The sequence below is a fragment of the Echeneis naucrates genome, chromosome 23 (genome assembly GCF_900963305.1).
Source record: "Echeneis naucrates chromosome 23, fEcheNa1.1, whole genome shotgun sequence".
Taxonomy (NCBI): domain Eukaryota; kingdom Metazoa; phylum Chordata; class Actinopteri; order Carangiformes; family Echeneidae; genus Echeneis; species Echeneis naucrates.
Window position 1 is genome coordinate 2,371,720 of NC_042533.1, and position 16,441 is coordinate 2,388,160.

Genomic DNA, 16,441 nt, shown 5'->3' on the forward strand with positions numbered 1-16,441 from the left:
AGACGTGATGACACCGGGCGCGTGCCTGCGGTCGGTCCGGTGAACGGGCCGGAAGTCCGCCCACAAAAAAAAACAAACAAACAAAAAAAAAAAAAAAAAAAAAAACAACAAACACACACACACCGATTTTAGTGTTCGGTGTTCAGATGTCACTCATCTGAAATCTGCTGCCGTTTGGCTCCGAGTTCATCTGAACACACAAACTAACTAAACGAAGTTAAGTGTGTAAATGTGACACAAGGTGGCGCAGTTTGGCTTTCTGCTGAAATCCAGGTGATTTCCAGTTTTATTTAAAATACATTTTAACCAACAGTTTAAAAAAATAAAATAAATAAATGTCTCAAAGCCTCATTTTTTTTATGTTTTATTAAAAAAGTGCAAATAAGCAACAAAAATGTTTTTCCTCTTTTTTTTAAACAACACAAATGAGCTGATTACAAAAAGCTGTCTGATTTTTAAAACGTTCTGAGATTTTAAAATGGACAAACTCTTTGTAAGACATTAAATAGTTCCTGAGTCGTAATGCACTGAATTTCCTGTGTTGTGTTTCACATTCTCAGACTCCCTCCAGTCTGCATCGTTCCTCTCTCTGTGTTTCTGCATTCTGAAAAAAATCAAGTAGTTTTTTTTTTTTTTGGCTCAGTTGTCCTTTGCGGCGTTTAAAGATTAGCACAAAGGAACGAAGCACATCCTCCTGCAGTCTGTTTCATTGTCGGCGTGTTTGGCAGGATACAAAAATAAGTTCTTTCATTCTTCACGCTGAATGGAAAGCGTTTCAGGTGATTAATGCTGTCTGCTGTCCTGAAGGTCAAAGAGCGCTCCCTGATCAATGCTGGTCGTCCTCGTCGTCACTCTCGAATGCTGCTTCCTGCACAGATGAAGAAGAGTTTTAGGACTCAAAGCGTTTCAGGTTTTAGAGGTCGAACGTTTTAAAGAAGGTGAGCTCCACGTACGTATCCGCCCTGCTCCTTCACCCAGGATGAGTAATACTCGTTCAGATATCGGGCTCCGTATCCCAGCAGTCGGCTGGACGGCATCCTGTTCATGCCTGACAGACGGCTTGTGGCCTGTCGGGACGCAGAAACAAAACATTTTGATTTGTCCGTTGACCTTCTCGGGTTTTTAAAACCAGAAGAACGGATGAGAAGAAGAAGGTGGACCTGAGCTTTCTGCACTCTATCCTGATTGGATGGGAAGTCCATCAATCACACAGTAACCCCGCCCCCTAATATATTTTCCTTGAAACTGGACCATCATGGAAGAAACTGTGCCCATAAACTCGTTATGAAATCATACTCCGCCTGTTTCTCACCTCACACATCACGGCGATCTGGGTTTTGGGCGATGCATGTGGTCCAGGAGAGTCGGGGTTCGGGGACCTGAGGCCCATCCTTGTGAGCAGGCCTGAGATCAGCCGACTGAAGAAACTGTAGTTCCAAAACAGCTCTCTGGCGATGGACATATCTTTCAGCTCCTGGTGGAGGCGAGAGAGGGCTGGTTAGTTTTCCAATAATTCCCAGGACTCTTAAAACAGACACTTCCAGGAGATCACTGCAGCTGCTTGTCTCAAATGTTTATAAGCTGCACGAAGCTGTAAAATGATGTTTATCTGTGGACTCTGCCTGGACCTGTGGAGGAAAACAGGCGTGTTTGGGAATAAACTTTAGGTTTGAAGGGAGATTCTGACCTTCTCGTTCAGCTGGTCTCCAGCCTCCCTCAGCAGCAGACCGATCACCCTCTCCACGTCGTCTACACAACAGAGCACAACCATTGGAAACCATTTCTGCCTGACGTCTTTGGCTCATTATGTCAGTCTCACTTTGATTATTTGTCATCACGCATCTTCCAACATAACAGATGAATGTCCTGATATAATAAAGTGAAGGTGTTGAATAAACTTGAAACAAGGGAGATAAAACTGTCCTGTGTTTTTACTGAAATGCGTCACAAACTCACCTTCTTGTGAATCTGCCTCTATGTCTGGAGGAGCGAAGGATATTTCACTGGCGATTGCCATCAGTCGGCGTGCAACGTCATCCATCTTGTCCTCATCTTCAGGTTTGTCTGATATATGAAATCATGCAGGAGAGACTTTTTATGGCGCATGAATATAAACACACACACACACAAAAAAAAAAAAGAGCATGCAGCGACAGGTCTGTGCCATTGTTGGTTCCTGTGCACTGAGGAGAAAAAAAAAAACAAAACAAAAAAAAACAAAAAAACAACCACATACCAACCAAAAACCAAGATGAGGACACACTTGTGTCAGATTGAGTCACAGGCAGGTCAGTGAAGACGAGGAACCTGCAGCTGCACTTTCTTACACATTACTCAGAAGCACGAGAAGATTCGTGAAGTGGGATTTATGAGCTCTCCTTCTAGTTGAAAAAGTGACTCATGTTGATTGGGAAGGATCAGCAATAAAGAATCAGGAGTTTCTATAATGAAACTTTTCTTCTGGTTATTCACTCTATCACCACATTTATAGGAGATAATATAGATAGATATCAGTGTGTGTTTGTATATTAAATATACTGTACTACTACTAACTGTCACTTCTTTGGTTACATCCTGATACCCACCATCTTTAAAAGGTATACATCTTTTGTATTGGTCGTCCAGCATGTCGGGATTCTGCAGTACATCAGCTTCTGTTTCAGGTTTGACACATGCCAAAATGCCCCGCAGTCTTTTCCACACCTTCCTCTTCTTCTTTCTCTTCTGTGTCACATCTTTTTCGCACGCGGCTGGCGTCTGAGGCGGGGCTGTTCCGTTTGCGTCTGTGTAGCCATTCGGAACAAGCGTGGTGTCCTCAGTTGGAGACTCGGGCTCCTTTTTCGACCGTTTCCTCGTTGCATAGGCCATCAAGATCCTGAGCTCCACTGTGTCGTCCATGCTGGCTGTGTCTGAGGTAGGCGTGTCGTCGCCGTCCTTCTGGGTGGATATGGGGTCGTAGATTTCTATATGCCCATTCGCCATGTTGGTTTACTGTTCTTAAAGTAAAAAAAAAAAAAAAAAAAAAAAGCAAAACATCAAATCACTGGACACTCAAATATTATGAGTTTCTATCATCTGGTCTGTTGTGATGTCATTTAAATCTGCAATAAATCAAAGTTAGTTGGTTCTATTTCCCATTCTGATATTATTTGGCCATCTATCAGTAGCTCCATTGAGAATTATTTGAATATTTTAATATCAAAGAGTAAGACGTCCAGATTTTAAACGCCAGGGTGAAAATTGAATATTTTCAATTGGAAATAAATAAACAAACAATCTGTGAGCTTGGAGATGTAATCCTGCGAAGGCTCTTTCCAATTTTGTTCAACTTTCCTTCCATTTTTCTGGACAAATCAAACAGCTGATTAATCAACAACCAGATCTAAAAATGAATTCATAATTTCAGGGCCCATTTTCCAAACCTGTGTTCTTAATATCCAAAAGTGTTGCTCATCTTCATATTTTGGTTCAACATATGATGAAGGCTGCTGATCAAACTCTCCTGAAGACTTCAAACAAGATTTATGATTTAAAAAAAATAAAACTCCATAAAAATATACTAAATCAACAATATACAAAAGGCATCAAATCCTCAAATTAAAGAAGCCAGAATAAGTTAAATGAAGTTTTTTTTTTCCTCATAATGATGAGGTTGTTTTAATGGCTGCAGTGTCATGGCTGACTTTGGTCCAGACATGTTCTCCGTAATGTGTGAGTCCATGGACAACTCGTTTAGTGCTGTAACACAACGTAAACACAAAAACGGCCTGAACAACGAGCTAGCTGTGTGTTTTAATGTCTATTTGAGTCACAACAGACGAACTTTAAAGATGTTTAGCTGCCGTTCAAAGTTACAAAAAGCTTCTGAGACGATGGCTGAAGCGCCAACAAACAGGAATAACATCTGATAATTCAGTTTTTCAGCTTTAATCCGACTTTATTTGGACTTCATTAGAAGTTTTCGCCGTTAAACTCGTTAAAGTTCAACTTTTATCGGTTAAACCAACGCTCGAAAAAAATAAGTGTAATAAATACATATTTTTTTTAAAGACAACAAAAGCTAGTTTACTTACAGTCCCAAACGTCGAATAAAGGATGAATTATAACAAAAACAGAAACACACGTCGGTCCGACCGGAACCGAATCATCTGTCGAAACTGGTCTCTGGGAAACAGCTCTCCTATTTAATGGTCGGCTCGTGACGTCATCACGCAAGGGCGACGCGCGATGACGTGACGACACGAGTTCATAACAATGCAAATAACCGAGCACACGCATCAATTAAACAAAATTTAATTTCTGTTCAGAAAGCAGACGTTTCGCGGAAAGAGTGGGGCGACAGATGGTTGGGCTGAAATTTTAAAATAAAAAAAATCTCACTTCCTCAAATTTCCGAAGGACAGAAAGTGAAACGAAGCGGGGAAGAAAAGGTCTTAAACTCACTTTATTCAGTTTAAAATGACAAATTTCCTCAAACGATGTTCCACCTGTACAGCCTGGACACGCTTTCATCACCACTCCAGGTTTATCTACACTTTTTATTTTACAGGAACATTTTAAACTCTATCAAAGTGCAAAGCCACTGAGGGAAACATCCAGAATGTTTCTGTGACAGGAATAACACAAAAACTGAACTGAAAATGAAACCTGCTGTTGTTCGTCACTGATCAGCTCGCCACCCTCTTTACAACTGAACTGCTATGATAATAGAAATAATTAGAGGAAATTGGGACTGAGGTCAATGTGCTAAATAATTAGAAACAAAAAATGGCATGTACTTTTTATTTACTTATTTAGAGGAAGTCGACCTTTTATTCCCGGAAACCCATCTGAGTCATTTGTACGGGCCTGTTGTATAATTTCACTTGTCAGATGTCCAAATTGTGCACATAACAGACTAGCATTATATGATTAAGCAGGGTTAGCGATGATCGACCATTTTTATTTGTTAGCAGACATCAAAATATTTTTTCTCAGGCTTGATAATCATTAAATGATAAATAAACAAATCAGATCATCTTAGTGCTCTGTGTGTAATGTGTGTAATGTGTGTGTGTGTGTGTGTGTTGCTTCTATCACTTCTCTTCTGCAAAACACAAAGAGCAAGATTGACTTTTATATTTGAACTTACCAAGCACATTTGATTTTCAACCTGACAGCTGTTATTTTTGTTTTATTGGCAGGAACAGGCTTCCATACAACCCAGTAAACATCTATCAGAAGGCGCCCAGACAGTTTTCCTTCTCTACTGACTTTGACTCTTTTTCATTTGTGGACTTGAGAGTCGACTTTAAGCTCAGAGTTCATTTCGTGGCTGTTCTGGGTTTTTCGATCATAAAAATCATGCAAACTTGGAGGGCATCTCTGGTGCTTTCAATCTTGATTTGCGTGCTCAACTGAACAAAAGATAAAAAAACTCCCGAGCAGCCACTCGGCCTTTTATTGTTCCAACCACGGCAGACTCGTGGCTCCAAGGAAATTCCTGGCGGTGACTCAGGTTGATTATTTACCTTTACAGGCACATGACAAAACTCTCAGTCTTGTGACTACCTTTGGAGAAGCACAGCTTCCAGTAAAGTGCTGTTGGTTTGGGAAATGGTGAACGCACGCACTTCTTCCATTTCACCTACAATCTGAAATTTAAATTTTACCACATTCAAAAATTAAGTACTGAATGAAATGTTAAGCAGCAAAGCTGTGGAAGACTAACAAAGTGTTTTGGTTTTTTTTTGTTTTTTTTTTTTATGAGAGTAAAGTCTGAGTGATTTATTCTAAAATAATTTCCGAACAAGTTACGGCTTGTGAGATAAAGTTGAAGCATTCTAATATAACCCAATGAAATGACTCACGCTGCAGTGACTGAGACAATGATTAACAGGCCTGACCTGTATAATCGCAGAAAAGGATTGAGAGGATTTCAGAAACATGACGACAGCAAAAGTATCTTTAAAATCACACTTCAAAACTCTGAGGAGGCAGATTTTATCTCAGTAACTAGACCTCTGAGGCTCCAGTTTCTTCTTCTGTAACTTTGTGATGTCACCCCTCCCAAATCATTACTTCAGACTGAAATCAATCATTACTGGAAGGATAAATTGTATGAAATTGTACAAAGACGTTCATTCAGAAGATGATTCCTTTTGATTTTGTCCTTACAAACAATTTATTGTCTCTGTATTCACAAACGTCACCACGTGAAAACATTTTGTCGTAATGGGACAGTTCAGATATTTTTTATTTTGGATTAGTTTACACAGAAATTTCCTGGATCCTTCAGCTCAGATTCAGAATTTAGTGGCGTTCTCAAATAAAATAAGAATGACTTGGAATTGTGGGCGTTCGTGGTGGACTAGAAAGGTCAAAAATGAACCGGACTGGAAAACCCCACAGCGTCACATCTTCTTTTAACAACGGATGAAAATAAAGCAACAAACTTCAAGTAATCCCATCATCATCATCGTCATCATCATCATCATCATCACAATCATCATCACAATCATCATCACAATCACCAGAAAATAAGATATACAAAAGCAAAAGAACAACCAAACACAGCCAGAGTAGAAACTCAGGCGTAACTCATTTAAATCTATAATAATTTCATTGTTTAAACAACAATAATGGCTTCTTCTTTTTTTAATTTTGCCAGAAAATAATCCCAAAGAAGTAAGAAAATGCCATGCATAACCAACGCTGATGAGACACATAATTTCAGATAAAGTCTTGTTTCTACTGAATGGAGTGATTAGAAGCACACGTTTGTTTGTGTGTGGCTAAGAAGGGGCCAAAATGTGTCACCTCAGTCACTAAATAGAAAATGAATTTAGCATTCACAGGTAGTTCAGTTTAAGGACTTTCATTTCCACACGTTTCTGTCGTTGTGTCAGCCACCGCAGACGTCCTGCACTTTAATACGGACTAATAAACTCTGCCTCGTTTTCACGTGTAAAAACTGGGAATGTCTCCTGAAATGTGCTGAAATGATTTCTGTTAAGAGAACGGCTGAAAACAAGGCGGCTTGTTGAAACGCTAAGTGTTTTTACTTCGTCCCAAAGTCACACTTCGGTTTAACGTCGGCAGTAGTTTTGACGGATTGAAATAAAACTCAGCTCAAGTTATTCACATTCATCATTAAACCGTCGTTTCATAAGAAAACTGTTATAAATGCTGGAAAATCTAAAGCTGAAGTTTAATTTTTCACCCGTGAAATCAATAATTTAGCAAAAAATCTTAAAGGTCACATATTTTTCTCCTCAAAATGTGATTTATTAACGGCCCATGCAGTCTAAAGTTGAACCTCCATCAGGTCTTTGATAATATTTCAGGTCCAGCTTCTATTTTAATTCTGTGGAAGTCTCAGAGAGGACCAGGTCCTCCTGTTGCTGCCAGAGAGGCCTGAGAGAGACAAATAAATCTCTGTGTGGTACACTTCAAAATAAAAATACAAGGACATTTTCCAAACATGGAACCTTTAAGTTGTGGTCCACTTGCTAGGATTTTTATGCTAGTTAAAGGAATATGTGATGGCTCCAATAAAACCTGCCTGTTTTAGTTTTTACTGGTGAAGAACAATCACAACAGACTGACATAAACCGTCAGTAAAAACACTGAAATGATTAATACTGTGGATCTTACAACATGTCGTGCGTCGAGAAGTTTTAAAAGCCAGACTTCTACAATGGCTTCTCGCTCTTTAAAATATTCAACGTCCCCACAAACACTTTGGGGAAAAGCAGTTTCTACTGTGAATATCAATTTAGTTTACAACAGGTTATATCTCAAGAGACCGCACAGGGTTGTTTAAAAGTTCAGTCCAGTGAATTACATGCACACAAAAGAAAAGTAAAATAACAAGACAATCATAAACCCAACCAGCACTGAAGTAAAATTGCACATTCATTAGTCCTCGGTGCTAAATGGTTGACTATGTTAAAAACATTAATGTAATGTAAACGATTAATAGAGAAATGCAAAAAGACGCCATCTACTCATATTGCATTGAATATGGCTCAGATTTTTTCTCTTCTTCTTGGATAAATGCTGCAAACACACAACCACACGCACACATACACCATCATGACACAACACACAGTCTGCAGTTGTGTACGTGCTGCACAGAGCAGAGAGAAGTCTTTTTGTGTTGCAGTGTCTCTTTTTACATCTGATATGGAATGGGACACACCGCCACACAGACACACACACAGACCGAGAAGTTTGATGCCAAAAGCCTTGTTGGGTCAGAAGTACCAGATAAACACAATCCAAGTAGGACAAGTTTGAAGTTTGTCTGAAATCAGTAGTTAAGGTCAGTGATCCTTTGTTTTTTTTTTAACATAGTCCGGTTTATCCTCCATAATGTCCACCGCCTGATTATTTGACCGTTCAAAGATTATGTGCTGGTTTTAAGCAGAGGGGGCTGCTGATGCAGATCTGGTCCTGCCAGTGACTTCCTGTGTCATGGCTCTCACCATCTTCAAATAATTCTGAATAAACTTGAATATGTGAACAAAACTAAGGTCACCTGATATCCATTGAATTATTTTAAAGAAACTTTTGTTTTATTCTGGATATAGACAACGAGAATAAACTAAAATCTGGTGCTATGTTTGGTATGAAACAAGAAATATTAATATCATCTCTAAATATCAGCTGTTGACATCTTAAGTATTAAAATGTCCCAAAGTACAGCATGAACCTAAAAACTGATTATTTACATTCACTTCCTGCTTTAGAATTTGTTGTAGAACTTTTACAAATTTCTAGTCTTTTAACACCACAAAGGAAATTAATAACTATCAGATTTAACTATCAGGACAACTGAGCAAGTGTCATAAATCAGTCAAATCATCACTAAAGGGAACTTGGTTGAGAAACAAAACATTATTTCCTGTTTTTATCTCCATCTAAACTGTCTAAATCTTCTCTACCAAAGGCAACAGCTGTTTTTAACCTCAACACCTGTCCAAACATTTAATAAAGTAAATTGCTGTGTTAAGTCGTTTCAGGAACCTTCTGAACCGTTCTTGTATTTGTTGTTTGTTATGTGATTGTTCAGTCTGTCATGGAATCAGAGCTCTGACCGCTGACGCTGAATTAAAAACAATGTGATCGTGGCATAATTTGGTGGCAGCTTTGATTTGTGAGAGAAACCCAACGGACCGACAGATGATTATTGACAGCGTGGACACCACATCAGTGTAATGTCTTTGGCACACAGGTTTTAATGGGGTGAACACATGAACCCAACTATTTCTATGACCACTTCCACCAGTTCTGAAATGAGCCTTTACGTTTCCGACAGCTTTTTAATGCATAGTAAACGCACGGTCGAGCCACGGCGAGGTCTCACTGACCGGCCGGTTTCCCCAAACGTCATTTATGACCAAAATAAATCCCTTCGGCGAGCAAACTAACGACCAGTGCGCCTGCATCCTGAGCCGCTAAATGGTCTGAAAATCAGTCAATCAATCAGCACAACCAATAAATACAATAAGAATAAATAAATACAAATAAATAGTCGAGCGTTAAAATCTCCACTGCGGTGCTGCTGTGAGCTGATGCAGTTCATCGCTGCTCCGGTCCGTCCCTGTAAGAACCAGACTCGACACTTTCACAGATTTCTTCTCCACCAGAGAGTCCGACAGACTGTGTGTGTGTGTGTGTGTGAGTGTTTGGGTGTGTGTTTGCGCCTCAGACTGCCGTCTCCAGGTCTTCCTGGGTGGTGGAGGATTTGTGTTGTCGGCCTCTCAGGTAGGTGGCCAGATCTGAGTCGCCCTCTGCTTGATCCGCTGGCGTTTTTCCCTGATGGACACACACACACAAGTGTTTCATTTAACACAAAAATAAAACAACCATAAAGCAGAACATAGTTTTAAAATCACCTCCTGGTGGTTATTTGCTCTGGTTGACCAAGAAAGGCACACAGGAAATGTCTCAATCTCAAGAGTTGAATAATCCAAATCCAAACATCATGATGCCACAGTTGGCCTTTGTGTGAAATTGTGTCCAAATTGGTGTTTGAATTTGTGAGTTGTGCACTAAAATGTGGCCTTGACTACAGTCCACCTTTGCTTACAGTGTGGAGGCATAACAATGAAGGTCACATGTCCTCATCCATGACTACAAACAACTAAAACAAATAAAGTTATAATCTGATGATAATCTGCAGAAAAATATAAATCAGATTTTCACCTGTAGACATTACAGCTGATGGCAAAGAGACAGAAACACCCTGAACCATTTTGTCAGTAAATCATTTATAGGTCACACTGGTTTCTGACAAGACTCTGCAGAGTGGATCTTTATATTGTGTGTGCGTGTGCGTACATGCGTGCGTGTTTTCACCTGGAAGTTGGTTTTGTCAAGTGAAGCCCCAGCCTCAACGAGCAACCGACACACTGCATGCTGCTTCTCAGAGGCTGCTTTGTGCAAGGGAGTGTCTCCTCTATGAACACGAACACACACACACACACAGACACAGACACCAATCAGACGTAATCAGATATGTGCATCAACCAAACCACATACCACAGTGAGAACTTATAGCTTTGATGCATCTTTTGCATTGATGTAAAAGCTACATGGAAGCTAAATGTGCTAAACACAGAAAAGTACAAGAACCCTAAACCAGTAGACAGTAACAAAAACATCTTCAAGAGACCAACATACTTCTCTCTGTCTGTCAAATCCAGAAGCACTTTGGAGCCTGAAGAGACAGAAACAAAAGAAAATCAAACATTTCTAGAGAAAACGTCCATTTATTGTGTTGTAGACAAAACTACAAAACATAAAGTGCACCACGAAGCTTATTTGAATGTGAATTCTGCACCACGTTTATGCCGAGTATTTTAAGGTGTCATAGTTAAAGAAGAAAGACGTTTTCAAACAGGCACAGCAAACTTCACACATTCGTGTTATTAGTGTCTGAAGACGCAACAGGAAGCACAGTGTGACCTGTGTGGGTTCAGTGTTTTTAGTTTCTGCAGCTGTTTTAAATATTGCAAAGCAAAGTGGCTCCACAGGAGCAGCTCTGCTCTGCTCTGTGTACTGCTTTATTAAAAATGATGTCCAGTTTGTTTGGCGGCCCTGAAAAGACAAACACCAGCTGCTCTGCTGCTGTGTCTTTGTTTTTGTGTCTGTTGAATTTTGAAAAGCAAAGTTCCTTCAGGAAGCTTCTGGAGTTTATTTATTTAAAATGCACCATGCTGCACCTTCATCAGTGACACTCTCACCCTGCTGCAGGATGTAGCTGACCAGTTCCGTGTGTCCGTTCTGGGCTGATATATGTAACGCGGAACAGCCTCCAGAGTCTCGGACCAACAGGCTGATGCCTCGACGCACACACTCCGACAGCTGCAGAGATTCACACACAGATTTTCAGGAGACAGAGAGGAACGTCTCTGCTCTGCAAAATTCCCAGTAGATACAAACGGGTTAAACTGGTGTTAATGACACATTCTGTTACAGCGTGTTTGTGTTCTGTTGCTGTACTTTACCACAGTCAAATCTCCCGAACTGGCAGCTGACAACAAAGCTGTAAATAACAAAAAGACAAAAAAAATCCATCATGTAGTTTAGTTTTAACTTTCAGTTTCATTTTCCTACAAACCCCTGACCATCATGAAATAAATGTTGCAACAGATTTGGGAGTTTCAAATCTGGCATTCCTAAAGTAACATTAAGTTGTGTTGCAATGAATCATTTTTGTTCCTCTTTCGGAAAGCAACAGATAAATCTACAATTTATATTCCTTTTACTGCTTCATGAAACATGTGAGAAGAATGTCACCAGAGAAATTATGAAACAAACCCAGTCCTGATATTTAGTTGTTCATTTATAAAACTGTAGACAAATATTTAGACAGTGTTTGTTGTTGGGGAAAACTGAAAGTGGACAAACAAAGACTTGTTGGTACATGCAAGGAGGAAATACCGTCCAAGTAACACGGAGAGTACCGGGAATAACAAAGACTCTGCCGACCAAAAAAAAAAAAAAGGGCCACAACAAACACCCATTAACAAAGACGAACCACGAATGGGAACCTGAGAGAAGTTCTTTATGTTGAAAATTTCTCTAACATTCAGATAACCCTCAGACCCTCAGACCTGTTTTCAAAAACCAAAACATCTGGGAAGCTCAGTGGGGACATTCTTCATTAGTAAAGAAGGTGAAGAACATTTGTTGGCCTTCCAAATCAAAACTACAAAGTCACCCCAACAGAAAAAATGAACTTTGCTTTCAGTTTCAGTTTCCACAGCAATTGAACGACAGTGTGAAGAGATTAAGTGTGTTTGTGTTGTTTTGTTTTTTTTGTACCTTGTTCTTCAGCTGTCAGTGGAGCACTGAAAAGAAAAAAAAAAAGCTTTTACATGAAGTTTTGTGGTTCACATCGCATCAACAGGTGCTTTTAGATCTTCTATAATATCCCATTCATGAATTGTTTAGTCTATAAAATGTTAGAAAAATGTCCAACACAAACTTCCAAAGCCCAAAGTGAGCTCTTCAAATGTTTTTTTCATCCTAAAAACAGTTCAAAGTTACAAGGAATTTATATTCAAATAAAACTGAAGAAAATGAGTAAATCTGTAAAGATGGAAGGAGCTCGGTGTATAAAAGGACAAATGATCTGCCGTACCCAGCCGTAGGTTCCACCACAAGATCTGGCATCCCTGTGGACGATCCCTGGTTCACCACAGGGCCCTCGTGGTCCAAGATAAATACCTCGTCCTGGCATATCTCCGTCACAAAGTGGAGGTGCTCCTAAGAAAAGATGCACACACGAACAGGGAATCAACTCTGATCTGACGGACACTTCAGGAATAATCAAACACGGATCAGCTGTTACATTTTCCAGGACCAGACAAAATGAAGTTGTTTACCTGAGCCTTGTCGATGCGATAAAACCGATCAGCTGACGTGGCTGCAGAGCAGAGGCGTGAATGACAAGATGAAGTTTGCACAGATCAAACTGACCTATTTAACATTACTGTCCAACAGCATCTCATTTATCTTGTTTTATTAAACAATTTCATCGGCCTCTTCAAAAAACGTTTCATAGATAGTTCTTTTATTTGCATGGCACCTTACAGAGGTGGAGTGAGGTAAAGTTGGAGGCTGCAGGTGAACAAAGCTCCAGATTTAGTTAAAAGGAGGATCTAAAAATAAACTGCTCCTTCCTGAGTCCAACCCCCGCAGAGCTTTGACAAAGACTCGCAGTGACAGCAAAGATGTTGAAGCTTTTCTTCCATCAAGGTGGTTGGAAAAATCTGAAACTTTTTTAAGTGTTTATGTCGACTCACAATCCAAGAAGCTCCAGTTGGGAGACAGCCTGCTGGATGAGCTGGTCCTGGGGACACCTCTGGTCTCATCCTGGACACAAAGACAAAAACAATGTCTTTATCACCCATTATTCACTGGACTAAACATAATGATAATAATCAGAAGAATGAGAGGCATTCAGACAGAGGAGGGACGTACATCTATTATTGTCTTTAAGTGTTCAAACAATTAATAACAAGACAAAGACAATCTGGACAAGGAGACAGTGAATAGTGTGATTTCAATTATTGCTGGCCTCAAAAACAGCATTTGTTCACTTGGATTTTACTCCTCGTGAGAGTCAGTCTCAAAACTCTACAGCTGTTTTATTGTATGTGGCCTCTTTTCCACATATAATATAAAAATTTTTGCAAAGAATGTGAGTAGTAAAATCATGGCTCAGAATTTTATTTTTTTTTTTGTATAAAATAATTAATTCAGAGACAACCAAAGTTTTCCCTGCAGAGGGACTCCCCAGAAGTCATGTACCTGATAGTGCACACTGTGGCCAGTAGATGGCGCCTGGTGTAAATCCTAGCAAGCACAGCAGACAGGTTTCAAGGTTAACAAGCAGCCAAAGCATTTACAGCAGAAACTTCCACAGATGTGAACTCGGTGTTAGCGAATGCTCTCTACAAGAGACACACAGCTAAGTGACGGCTCTGCCCTCCCATCACTCATCACTCTACACAAAACCAAGAGCGGGAATCATGACATGATGAAGAAGGAGGAGGAGGAGGAGGAGGGAGAATCACCGATGATGAAGATGATGGCGATTTAATGATTTAATATTAAAGGGGGAGACTCACCTCTTGTAATCTGTCAATATAAAGTCTGCATGTCTCCAGGTCACAGTCCCCCCTGACCACCACAATGCCGACTGGGATGGCTGGAACAGACACACACACACACACACAATAAGGCCAGTGGGCGGCAGCAGAAACCGTGCTGAACCTTTTCTTGAACTAAACTTTTTAGTTTACGTGTTGCTTTCATTGAACTTCACAGTTTCCGCCACATTAAGAAAGTACTGCTGATCTATTAAAGGCTCTATATTAATACAGTGAACGTATCAAAGGTCAGTTTCTTAAAACCCCCCAAAAAACTCTTATTAAAGAAATTAACACTTTAAAATAAAAGACTGAAAATGTTTTGGGTTTAAAAAACAAAAATTAGACAAAGATGTTAAAACGTTTCACTAAGCTGAGAAGCTGATAATCATGTGCGGTTATCACGGTCATCTGATCCACTGCTAATATGAAATGGAGTCACTTTAAATAGAAACTCACACACACAGTAACACAAAAAGAGGCTTACAGATATCTCGCAATCGTTCTTTGTCGTACTGTAGTCTGTCATACTCCTGGAGGCTGATCCGGTTCACTCGCAGCCGCAGACGATCTGGAACTGCATGAGGACTAGAGAAAACATCACACACACACACACACACACACACACAGAGGCATGTATGTGCATATATATACACATACAACATTCATACATGTCCACATAGATAGGGAGAAGCATAAAATATGCATACATGCACACACAGACACGCACAGACGTACACATCACAAAACGAGTCTAACCTTTTGCAAAATAATGACATTTAATTCTCCATCTTCTGTTTAATTTCACTTCCTCTTAAAGTTTAGAAGTTTATTTTTTTAACTGAGCTCTGAAGTTCTAAGCTCGACTTTCTCTGCTGACTGGAGATTGTAAAAAAGATTGTAAAGTAAAGATCCCTCTAGTTGAAGATTAAAAAAAAAAAAAAAAGGCTGTTCTATGCTCCTGCAACACAACCTCAATTGTGCGTTTGAGTTTGAGGTGGGCCGACACTGTAAAGTCAGTGTTTGTAGGCAGCGCTGCCTTAGAGCAGATGGAGGTGGAAGTGGAAAACAGATGTCAGAATCACAGTACAATGAGAAAACACTGTTGGTCGACCCATTCGCAAAAACTCAAAGGCTCAAAGTCTTACCTGCAAAGGAACCGACAAAATGAGGCGCATTTATGGCTCTCAGTCAAAGCTGATGCAAAAAATATGAAAGTATGGCGAGCGAGAGCCAAAGAGCGGAGCAGAGCTCTGGGTCAAGATAAAGTTAAAGGGACGACAGCCGGAGAACAACAACACAAGAAGCAGAAGCACATTGAGAGGTAGAAAGTCTTCAGCATGCTACCACACACACACACACACTTTCTCACACTTTCTCCACTTATGACCCACAAACACAACACAAACAACAACATTCAGAGGATAGGACTCAACAACAGCTCAACCAGTATGAGTTTCTGAAAACGTCATTGACAAATTTGTTTAGACTGATGCTGCAAATATTGCACATCGTTAAAAAAGTTTAGATTATAATAATTATCAGTTAATTTTGGGGTATTTTGACAAAAATTATCTACATTAGACTGAAAGTTTAACCCTCACAGGAGAAATAAACTAATGATATTAAATACATCGTTTTCACTTATTAATTATACATATATTCTGAACTTCAAAATAAAAGTCACCACATTGGATTTACATGCATTTTTCTTTATACTGCCTTTTTCCTAATTACACATTATTAAATATATCTAAATAAATTATTCATGGTTTAAACTGATCAATATCAATTTAGTGTTTTCAGTGTCATCAGTATAATCAAATCAGATATTGGTTGAACCACAGACAACAACAACTCATTCATTCACATGTACACAAAAACAACGACACGGGGCTGAGGTACTTACACAGAGAAGGAGTCGGGGGGAGCAGAGAGGCGGCGCAGATCAGCTGCACACACCTTCTGAATACTACGGCCGTACACACACACACACACACACACACACACACACACACACACACACACACACGCACACACATATGCACACAGTCACACACGCACACACACACACACACACACACACACACACACACACAAAGGAGAGGAGTAACGTATGGCAGAGGAAGAGGCAAGAAAAAAAGAGAGAAACAACAGAAAAGGAAAAGGAGGAGAAGATGGTGTGAAAGTGTAGATACAGGAACACGGCAGAGGAAATAAGGAGGAGAAGAGGCAAAGAGGGAGGAAAAGGGCAGTACAAGAAAAGATAGAGAAGATTAGGAGAGAAGGGAAGG

The 16,441-nt window shown here is 39.9% G+C and overlaps 2 protein-coding genes across 11 annotated transcripts in view; both read right to left on the minus strand.

The window, feature by feature from the left end:
• Positions 1-571: 571 nt before the first annotated feature.
• LOC115036552 (apoptosis facilitator Bcl-2-like protein 14) lies at positions 572-4,214 on the minus strand. Of its 2 annotated transcripts, none has more exons than XM_029494761.1 (7): positions 4,074-4,214; positions 2,586-2,996; positions 1,957-2,064; positions 1,688-1,749; positions 1,313-1,474; positions 954-1,067; positions 572-868 (listed from the first exon to the last, which is right to left on the minus strand). In XM_029494761.1, the coding sequence occupies exons 2-7, from the start codon at positions 2,980-2,982 to the stop codon at positions 827-829; spliced, it is 885 nt and encodes a 294-aa protein (XP_029350621.1). In that variant the 5' UTR covers positions 2,983-2,996; positions 4,074-4,214; the 3' UTR covers positions 572-826. The 2 variants fall into 2 exon arrangements, with proteins under 2 accessions (XP_029350621.1, XP_029350622.1); XM_029494762.1 differs by having other exon boundaries at positions 727-868; positions 2,586-2,991; positions 4,074-4,203.
• Positions 4,215-5,155: 941 nt separating this feature from the next.
• The window catches only part of dgki (diacylglycerol kinase, iota), a 50,287-nt gene continuing 39,001 nt past the window's right edge, over positions 5,156-16,441 (minus strand). For 5 of the 9 annotated variants that reach the window (XM_029494754.1, XM_029494753.1, XM_029494755.1 and 2 more), the window contains exons 22-34: positions 16,057-16,119; positions 14,635-14,735; positions 14,127-14,206; positions 13,807-13,851; positions 13,299-13,368; positions 12,879-12,919; positions 12,635-12,759; positions 12,316-12,341; positions 11,496-11,533; positions 11,232-11,352; positions 10,669-10,705; positions 10,345-10,444; positions 5,156-9,801 (exon numbers count right to left, since the gene is read on the minus strand). In XM_029494754.1, the coding sequence (XP_029350614.1) occupies positions 9,691-9,801; positions 10,345-10,444; positions 10,669-10,705; positions 11,232-11,352; positions 11,496-11,533; positions 12,316-12,341; positions 12,635-12,759; positions 12,879-12,919; positions 13,299-13,368; positions 13,807-13,851; positions 14,127-14,206; positions 14,635-14,735; positions 16,057-16,119 (958 nt within the window). In that variant the 3' untranslated portion in view covers positions 5,156-9,690. The remainder of the gene's footprint in view (positions 9,802-10,344; positions 10,445-10,668; positions 10,706-11,231; positions 11,353-11,495; positions 11,534-12,315; positions 12,342-12,634; positions 12,760-12,878; positions 12,920-13,298; positions 13,369-13,806; positions 13,852-14,126; positions 14,207-14,634; positions 14,736-16,056; positions 16,120-16,441) is intronic. The other 4 variants (XM_029494759.1, XM_029494757.1, XM_029494756.1 and 1 more) reach the window with 3 other exon arrangements.